Raw genomic sequence first — 10,270 nt, 5'->3', positions numbered from 1 at the left:
AGTCAAAGTCTTTATTTTTTAAAAGTGAGTCTCAAACTCAAGTCTACTGCTCTGTTTTAGCTCATAAATATAATTTGTGTTATATATTACAACCTTTTCTAGCAGATGAAATATATGAAGCAAATTATCTTCAATATATTTTGACATTTTGGAAAACAGAAGCTGATTTGAAGATGCAACACTTTGTTAAGAAAGACAAGACGCTCTACTTTTGCTTTGACCAAAAGGAAAGGGATGATGTGCTTTGCATTCACGTCCATCCATCTTACTGTGGCAGAAGGGGGTCAGGTCAATAATACAATATGGTTACCGTGCAGTAAGATTTCAGGAGAACGTGTTTCTAAAATAGACCCTGCTGTTGTGTGACAGCTGGAGAGTCTTTGGGGTGTCAAGGTTCAAGGACTCACGTGGAGCATGTTACTGAACCATGCTAGAGTTCCTCCGCCTGGTGTCTGTGAGTCTGTCGCTGCTCAAAGTATCAGATCCTGTGCAACACACGCAAACACACACAGAAAATGCTCTGTGACTGCAACCGTGCAGCTCTCTGGCCTCTCTACCTAGTTGCGCTCCCCTAACCTTAGCATCTGCATCACGCTGCAATCCGGAGCCAAGATGAATCACGAAAAGCCCCTGTCCGTGCTGGGAATAGCTTCTTCCAGATAAGAGGGTCAGGGGTCACATTTCTGGCCAAGGTTGACTCTCCTCGAGGCTAAATAAAGAGCCTAGGGGTTGCACAGCGTCACGGACCAGCACAGGCCCTCACACTCAATTAGGATCAAAACAACCGTCAAACTTGAACTTGGATTTAGGTTACGGAAAGACGACAAAGTGGAGCAGGGAACCTTCTGGATCAAAATGTCAGCCATGCTCAGGAACACTCATTTCACCCCGATATATATTTTTAAGGGGACAGGCTATAACTGGGTGAATGGATTAATAGACAAACGAGGAGAGATTCGCTTCATTAATCAGTAGCAGCTGTCTTCGACATAAGCCCGCCATTGTTAAGCCGTTTCTGTGGTATTTGTTTATTCTGCGCTAACCTAACGGAACCTGTGACCCAGGCCGGTGGAATGCGAGAGCGTCGACGCAGTGTGGGAGGTCACGGTCGTCATTTACATCCTAAACACGTGACGGGCTGTCAGGCCGAGGTTCAAGCCGGTCAAGTTCACGCAGGACAGAGCGGATCCCGATACAGTGTGAGGAGGAAGGCCTCGCTTTACACGGGCAAAAGAAAAAACAACAAAACTGTTACTTAGAAGAAACAAGCACTTTGTTTAACTCTTAACCAAATGGTCATTTTTTAAGGATGTAGTTACCTCGGCCACGGAGGTTATGTTTTTTCACCCCTGTCCATTTTATTGTTGGTTTTGGGGGATGCAGTACGAGTCAGGGAAGAACTCATTAAGTTTTGGCGTGGATCTGGATCAAGGGGTCGGATCCAGGATTTTCTTTTTCACTTTCTTAAACACTTTTTTATTTTATTTTCCCAGGGAATAATTCATAGATCTGGATTTTTTTTTAAATCCAGCACACTTAGGGGACTGATAAGTGGGTGAAATTTGGTGCGGCTTGATTATGCACACGACTGAGTGCCATTCTAGATTGTGCTGCTTTAGTGATGCATTATACTGCAACATGCCTCACATGTCCGACCCTGTGTGTCGCGTCGATGATTCACTGATACCTCTGAACATGTACATGTGCTGCAACGAGAAGAAAAACCAACGAGGGAGGAAAAAATAAATAACTTGAATGTTCCCGATGTGTCGCGGACTCTTTGAACCCTGGTAAATACATTCATGTGAAAAGAGCCACGCTGAATAGATTTGCATGGAAGACAGAAATTTGTCCTCCAAATGAGAACATTGCACAGCCCAACACTGAAAAACACAGATTTTCAGGTTGTCCTTGTCATCTTTTGATCCCTTGTGAAAAGGCTAGACAGTCATGCTGCAGTGATCAGTCAGGGCCAAAGTCATACTCCCCTCCTCCTTCCCTCCCTCCTTCCCTCCCTTTCCTCCCGTGTCTCTACTGTAGTTTTGCCGCTCTGGCAGCTGGTGGTGCTGTAAGACTTGAGTCTCTCCCTTTTTCGCCTTTTCTCCCTCCATAACAAGGCTGTCACCTATTCTATCCTCCTTTGTCCTCTCCCCTCCATCACTCACCTCCATACGTCAACACCGAGCCACTGCAGCATCCTCCGCCAGCCCCTGAGCCCGTCTGGCTTTGACGGGGGTGAGTGGGGACCAGTGGCCTCCAGAGCCAGACAAGCGGAAAAAGGCTAAAACTATATGTGAAATGGACAGAAGTGGATTTTTCACATTAATGGAGCTCCTTACTTTAATGATCCAAAAGGGAAACAATGTGGCTCGGAACAGGGGGATGTGAGGCGAAGATCAATACTCACATGTTGACACGCACATGGACATGCAAAATGAGAACCATCAGTTCAGTGTTTTTGTAAAAAAAAAATCACATGGTTCAATACCACGATGTCTGCCACTAGGTCATTTGTGTGAATGGTATTAATTGGGTTCCCTGCGAGGCCACACAGCCGGCGGCTCGGTTATGATTCCAGTGGGTAAATATTTGCCTGTACTAACCCTCACTAGGTGCCATAATGATTCTTTGTGTGTTGCTCTGTGTACAATGCGTTTCTGTGTACACATCACTCAGTGGCCATGTCTGCCTGTGTGTGTGTGTGCGTGTCTGCGTTGCAGCTCAATCCCCCCCCCAACATTCCCTCTCTACAGCTGCAGCTCGGCAGAGTTTGATCAATAACGTGTCCTTCATTTTCAAGTCGGGCCTGACCTTGGCAGCCTTTTGTCTCTTTCCAGGGGCCAGAGTGCGCATGTACAGGTTGGAAAACAAGGCTCTAAAAAAAATCCACCCTTGGAAGGAAAAGAATTCCCCTCACTGCCTCCACACTACAGCATTCTCATTAAGAGCCTAATGAATCACATATTTATAGCGTTCTTATCTTAGCGTAATGAGGTGATGCCACTTTTGAACTCATTTGCTAAATTATCATAGGCCACGCCGAAATGGAATAAAGTTCCAATTCCTTGCATATGCAGCTGCGTTCAGTCTCGCAGGGTAAAAACGTCAAATGGAGATGGCCGAGCCCGGCTCAGGAACAAAGAGCATCTATGTGCAAGTCACAGATGACAAAAAAAAAGAAAAGGTAAGCTGTGTGATCTGAGATGTTCAAACGCACTAAAACACGGAGGAGTGCTGCACAGGGCAGTGGGAGTTCATGTGTTACATCCGTTTACGTGTTAATGCAGCCTGACAAAACCTGCAGGTGGCACCATTTATAGATTAGTCCTGCAGTCCCACTGCTTTTCTCATTCAGCAGTGGACATCTGAATGGCCTGCGAGTGAACAGTTTTCTTTGCAAAGGTACATATCTGAATGTGTCCACAATTGTAGCACTGTAGCAACAAGTTCTTTTGTATACACGGGTCGTATATCATGTTCAATGATTTATCTACTGGATACTGATTAAAGTTGGGATGCAGGTACATTACTGGATTGAAGCAAACGCCCATCATTACTAATCTGTCCAGTGGTGTCAGGGCGTTGTTGTAGGAATACTTACAGCAACATTACTCATCTTCAATTTGAAAACACGCTAAAAGCTAAGTAAAGATTAATAAGTGTTCATGTAGAAAGTTTTATGTTGAACTACAATTACACTCAGAATAGAGCATAACCCCGTCAAGGCTCCACCAGTCCCCTTATAAAACTACATTTAAATTGACTACATCCAGATTTATATTTGGATCATAAATCCTAAACACCAATTCAACATTTTTTCCATCAAGATCCATGAATTATTTTCTGAGAAACAGAAATGGTGAAAAATGTCTTTATCTTATAATGTTAAAGAAAAAATATTTCCGCCCACTGATCCGGATCCACACATTATTAATGAGATTATTATATGACTTGTAATGATGTGTACATTTGTGCAGGGGCTGTTCAGTCGTGGGTTTACTGCAGGCCACTTGTATCAAGATCAATTACAAAATGAGCACATTAGCACTAAAAAAATGACTATTAAGTTCTAATCCTTTTGAAGCCTCGTGGTAAAACAGTGGTAGATTTGGTCTTTGTCTGCTCCAGGGATAAACTATGAGGGATTTAGAGAAAGATGGATGGAGGAAAGAAAAGGACCTTTTCCCCTGCTACACTCCCACTGGCACTGGAGAAGCCTGATGGACGTTATTCTAGAATTAAATCACAAGATATTACAATATGAACTCATAATAGTCTTTAAAATTATGCTTGATGAAATGATATGTGTATATAATATTTGACAAATAAGACATAGATCAAAACTCAGGATTTATTAACTTCCACTTTTACAAAAACAAACATTCTTCAGGACTTCAGGCTTTACAGATCAAAAAATCATAAGAACTCCGGACACTCGTCCACTCATGCATCAAATACTGGGAAATAAAAATGAAGACACAAAATCGTCTTCACTACACTTTCCTCTTCTGGGTGCTGATGTACAGAACTGTGGAGAGAGGGAGAAAAGAGAAAGTTTAAAATTTGCAGTTTTATTGAACAACATAACATCTCAGAAGCCAATTTCCTGACATGTAATTCCGCGTTTTATTGTCATTTGATGAGATCATGCACCAAATGAAAAAGTCTGAGCTTTCTAGAGGCACAGAGTGATTTAATTTCAGTGACAAGTGGTTGAGAATATCAAGATCTAAAATTTAAATTGCAAAACCAGAAGGGAAAGTGGAAAAAAGCTGTAACATGTCAAAAACATTCAAACTACTTAGCCAAATTAACAACATCAATCGAATGTTGTCTGAACTAAATACAGTTGAATCCAGCCAAGAGTTTTAATTAGTTTTTATTATAAATAAATGAATTTATTGACTGAAAAGTCTGCTACAGCTGTGGATTCACATGGAAATGGTGGCTGGTTGTGAATGTTCTCTACAGCTGACGTTTGATGCTCGGTGCTGTTTGCAGTGACCCCACCCTCCACTTCCCATGGTTGACCACAGATTAATTATCTGTTGGAAACACTGACGCATTGGAGAAGATATCAATGTGCCAAAGGAAAGGAAAATTACATTTCTGTTTCTATAGATAAAATGTTGAATTTTTTGAACTAGTAAATTATTTTGGGATTATCTACAGAAGTATTAGACTGCAGACTTTACTAAGCTGCAGCTGGTTAGAGTTTTTCTTCTTATTTCAAATGTAATGCTAGGCTGCTGTTTATCACACTGAACACTCTGTTGACCAGTGTGACTCCCAGTCGAGGGGGATTCATACAATAGATCCAGTACATGGCTGTAGTCCGGATATCTGGACAGATGGATGAAGCTACAGACTTAAGTTAAAGACTAGTGCAATCATTCATAGTTCATTCATTCATAAGTAGCCAATGTTTAAAAAGGCACGAGAGCTTTCAATGTCTGTTGCTTTGAGTTTCCTCAAATTAAAAATATTCCAGCACATGGCTTGTGTCAGTGGATTTAGAGGAACAGTTCTTTTTTAAATTATTATTCAATGTACAAATGACAAAACAAGTTAAAGCACACACATCATAAAACCCCTTTAAATCATCAGGTCTTTCTGTGTCAGAACTATTTTGTTTATTTTCACCAGTCAATGTTTTTTGTGAACTGGATGTTTGATGTCAATGTAAAACACTTCCTGGGATATCTGTGCATAAAAATGTCCTCAAACAGAGAAGATATACAGTGTTTGGTTATCGATAACACGCTAAGTTAAATACATTCAAGAGTAGTACACTCGTTAAAAATCTTTTTAAATAAGTTTATTAATTGATAGAACCTCGACTGTGATTCTAACAATTTCACCTCAGCTGAAGTGTCAGGGGCCGAGTATTCTGCCTGCCAGCTCACGGTTATGTTTAACAGAGATATTTTAAAAATAATCGTACCCTCTGTAATGTTTGACATGGGAACTAGTAAGTACTTCTTTAAAAAGGGGAATTCACAGTAGTCAATCCTTTCAGATCAGATGGAAACATAACTTTCCAAATCTCTGAATCCTAAGACAATATTGTTTATGACGTGGATTCCACCCTTTTTTTCTTGTTGAGAACAAAATCCTACTTGTGTGTTTAATTTCCACTAAACCTCTATAGACCTCACATGGCAGGTTACTGCCCTCAATTACCTGATTCGTCTGAAACACATTTAAAGAAACATTTCATTATAGCAGAAACAGATTTGTTTTTTTTTGCTATTATCACTAATGACTAAGCTGCTCATATGAGGGAATATGTGAATAAGGTTCATGCCTGTTTGACACTTAGACAACACAAATCACTAAAGTCCTTATAAAATACTTTGAGATTTAAATATTAATGGCCAGACAGTAGTGTTTAACTGTGTGAGGACAAATGTGCATAGATGTCAAAGGAAGGAAAGTCATTATTTGCTGTTAAAGATGAACACCACTGTCACAAGTCTTGACAACAAAAACTTAAATATAAATAGAGCTTACCATTGTTTCCTCTTAGAAAAGCATCTCCATACTTGTTCTTGAGCTGCCCGTTGACATACTCCTCTGTCTGCTCGATGGCGATGTTCATGTAACCATCCAGACAGGCCAGCACACCTGCACGTGAAGGACAGACATGAATGTAAAAGGGTTTATATGAAGTGAACACAACATGAACAGTGTTGAGACTGAGACATGTCCGCTGCCTCACCTCTGTAATCCACCCCCGAGTTGAGCTTGACGACCACGGGTCTCCCGATGATCTGCTTCAGGAAGTCACTCGGGGTCTGTTTCCTCAGACTCATGTTGACGTTTGATCTGTGGGTTGACAAACAAAGGTTGATGCTTGCTGCTGCATTAGCAACACCAGCTAACTAACTAACCAGTGCTCGATAGCCTGCATTTGCTAAAACAAACTGTGTTTTATTAACGCTGAGCATCGAGTGTAGTAATGTTGATGTTTTACCAAACGCTATCATGGTAATAGATCATATTTAGCCCATGTGTAACGTTAGCCGCTAGCTAAAGACGTGTAGCTAACCCGCTAATTACCATCTATTTAATTGAAAATGCTAACGTGTAATGTTGTTAGAGAGCCCTCACACTTGTAGTAACTTTGTGCGTGTTTTCGTGGAATCGACGCGAACTTAAGTGAACACGTCGACGTGTGTTTTTATCAGAGTTGTTAGCGGTAGCATCGTGTTTAGCTTCGTCTCACTCACCCGGCGGACGTTATCCAAACGATTGTGTCTGCTGTGGGCCAATCAGAGGAGAGCACTGTACGGCAGCCGAGGAAGGACAAGGGTCTGAATAATACTGTGACATGACGTCAGAGGGAGAAGAGCAGACAGAGACAGTTGCACTGAAGGTTTGTTGAGGTTAAACATACTTTGATTAGTTTAAAACACATTCTCACTCTACATATTATAAACACAGGGTCTCTGTATTCATCTTTAAAGGTTTTTATAAAGTTGGGACTTATACAACAACCTAAAATTGAATATGAGAGGCTATGATTATATCAACTTGAATGTCTACTTCAAATGAACATTATTCATCTGGTGATTGTCTGTATTTTTCTGTCTGTCACCAGGTCTTTTGAAAAGGTAAGAAGATAATTCAAAGTCCTTTACATATACATAGATGACAAACGGTAAAAGCTACATAAGATCATACAAAACATTACTTGGTTATTAAGTTTATAAGGGATAACGTTAAAAATAACTAAATCCAGAATGAAAATATATATATAAAACAAGAAATAAAAGACTGTAAATAACGGTGCTGTGTTAGTAATTCGTTACTGTTTGATTTAATAGAAGACCATTTTAAAAAGCAAAGTCTGCAGCTCTCTTGGAGCTTCTTGCACATATGTGGAGCCTAAATGTTAAAAGAATTTATCCCACTACAAATCCTAATAGCTCATTCATCTATGTCATTGTTGTTCAAAAACTAAATGAAGAAAAATAGTCAGTGCACCACACGTTGTTCCCATGGGACAATAACACTCACTTAGATGTACATGGGCTTTGTAGTTTATTTTGAATCAACCCACACCCACTGTCCTGCTGCTTCAAAAACTCGCTACAGCATAAAATCTCTGCAGAGGCACTATTTACTCTCAATTACTATTTACTATAAAGTCTCGCTGTCTGAGAATGACATTTAACTTTTTTTGAGAGAGAAAAAAGCTTATACGTATAAATCTCATGGTTTTAAAGATTTACATAGTTAAAAAAAGGGACAAACAGGGTTCAGGCTTAAGGCCATAAACAAGCTTACTGCCTTGTCGTTATCAAAACAATTCCTGGAATGCACTGACTTTCACAGATCAACGTGTGTCACATAATCTCAGGGAGGATTTTGTCCCTGAGATTCTGTGCTATGCAGAGGTTTTACAGTCCAGCCTCCTTGGACCTGTGCGAACCTTCACAGTCGTGAACATAAGTCATGATGGAAGTTGGCTGCTATGCTGGACAGTAAACCTTTAGTCCAGCACCAGATCTCTGGGTCATGGTCTGATCTGCCAACAAGGAAGGAGAATAAGGTCTGGATCTTGATGCAGATTGTATAAATCCAGTAGAGCTGGAACTATAAGTCCATTCATCAATTAGTCAATTGGATGTTTTGATAAATAATTTCCCTGCTTTTTTTAAACAGAACTTCTAAATATTTGGTGATTCCGGTTTTCCAAATATGAGCCTTTGTCATATATCATAGTTAATTGGATATTTTGTGTTTTGGGACAGCTGGTTGGATAAAACAAGTGAATGAAAACATCACATCGGGTTGTGGGACTTATAACAAGCAATTAGACAAAATAAACTTAATTTAAGACAAAACAGTATCTTGTTCATAGACGGGGGAAAGGAAAGAAAGACATGAAGACAATATTGTATTTTGATTTCCCCAGATTTAATTGACAGTGACCTAATAATTCTTATATCTTGTATTCTAACTCTTACTACTCAAACATAAATTATATTATATATGAATTATAATGCTGCTATTGCAGTTTTCCACACACTTGTACTGTGTGTATCCCACCTGAAAATGAGTTTAGTGCCCTTATTAAACTTAAGTTGTATATTTTAGTCTCCCATGAAATGCACATCAGGGTATAATATTCTTAAAGGGGCATCGGCTCTTAAAATAATTTAGTTTCATGTTTAAAATCAGTCATAGTTTTTTCATGGGTCTTATTTTTTAGGAGTGTAACTAAAACTAAAGGTCCTAGAGGATTCAGATCTTTTCTTTATTTTATTCTGCTCCACCTCTGCTCTGTTGTGAAGGATAAGAGAAAGTCCACCATCTGACAAAACTCTGGTTGCTGGGTGCATGACCCAAACACTGCACAGCTTGGGAGGTACATGAAAAATGGTGTACGGGGGAAATCGGGATGAAATGGTGAGGTGAAAGATAGAAGAGGATCGGGGGAGGGAGAATGTGCCAGTACGTGTTAACAGAGACAGAGAGGTTGCGGGGAAGAGAGCGAGAGGGAGAGAGACGGCGAGAGAAAGAGGGATTGTGAGAGGTGGAATCATAAAGTACTTCTTGTGTGTCTAGACAGGTTGCTTGTTAGGAGGGCACGGCTAGCCCTGTGGAGGCTAGAGGTTAATTTAGTATCTGCTGCTGTGTTAAACTAAGGTCAGCACTACAAGTCCTTAAGTCATAAACAAGAGTGGTTAAGAGCCATGTATACACCTAGGCACCAGTTAATGAATATTCAATGAAGGTTTTTTTTCCCCCTTGTCCCCTGTTACCTTCGTTGTTGCTTGTTTTGAAAGAAATTTTGGAAATATAAAAATAATCCACAGTTTATTTCTGTGGTCTTCAAAAGTGACCTCTGCACACTTATGTTTCCTCGCCCTTTTTTTTTTATCATAGTCCACGGCCTCAGTCGTAACAGAAAGTGTCTTTTTGCTCTTCGAAATGGGGCACGCTAATTATGCAGCTCTGTCCCTGACTGCACCAAATGTAACCACTGATAATTTGATTACTTTATAAATAATAAAACTAATAATGTAATAACAATGTGATGATAAAGTTATAAAGTTTCCCCTTAAAATGAAATTTAAACTTACGACCAAGGTTATATCCTCACTGGCATTTGATGCAGATCTTTTATAATGTGGCTTGGTAGGAGGGCAGGCATTGAGAGAATATGTGTGTCAAACAAAAGTGCTTCCATGGTTTCCAAGGGAATAAGTATGTTTTGCTTGTAACCTGCAGAAAATCCACAGACGATAGATTACGATTC

At 40.0% G+C, this 10,270-nt stretch overlaps 1 protein-coding gene across 2 annotated transcripts; it reads right to left on the bottom strand.

Annotated features, from left to right (window-relative positions):
• Positions 1–4,337: 4,337 nt before the first annotated feature.
• lsm6 (LSM6 homolog, U6 small nuclear RNA and mRNA degradation associated) lies at positions 4,338–7,332 on the bottom strand. Of its 2 annotated transcripts, none has more exons than XM_035168773.2 (4): positions 7,233–7,332; positions 6,722–6,828; positions 6,514–6,627; positions 4,338–4,528 (listed from the first exon to the last, which is right to left on the bottom strand). In XM_035168773.2, exons 2-4 carry the CDS (start codon positions 6,813–6,815, stop codon positions 4,494–4,496), a joined length of 243 nt encoding a protein of 80 aa, XP_035024664.1. In that variant the 5' UTR covers positions 6,816–6,828; positions 7,233–7,332; the 3' UTR covers positions 4,338–4,493. The 2 variants fall into 2 exon arrangements, with proteins under 2 accessions (XP_035024664.1, XP_035024672.1); XM_035168781.2 differs by having other exon boundaries at positions 7,114–7,240.
• Between the last annotated feature and the right edge of the window lie 2,938 nt (positions 7,333–10,270).

Source organism: Hippoglossus stenolepis, chromosome 2 (genome assembly GCF_022539355.2).
Source record: "Hippoglossus stenolepis isolate QCI-W04-F060 chromosome 2, HSTE1.2, whole genome shotgun sequence".
Taxonomy (NCBI): domain Eukaryota; kingdom Metazoa; phylum Chordata; class Actinopteri; order Pleuronectiformes; family Pleuronectidae; genus Hippoglossus; species Hippoglossus stenolepis.
This window is presented reverse-complemented; position numbering and strand designations above follow the sequence as displayed.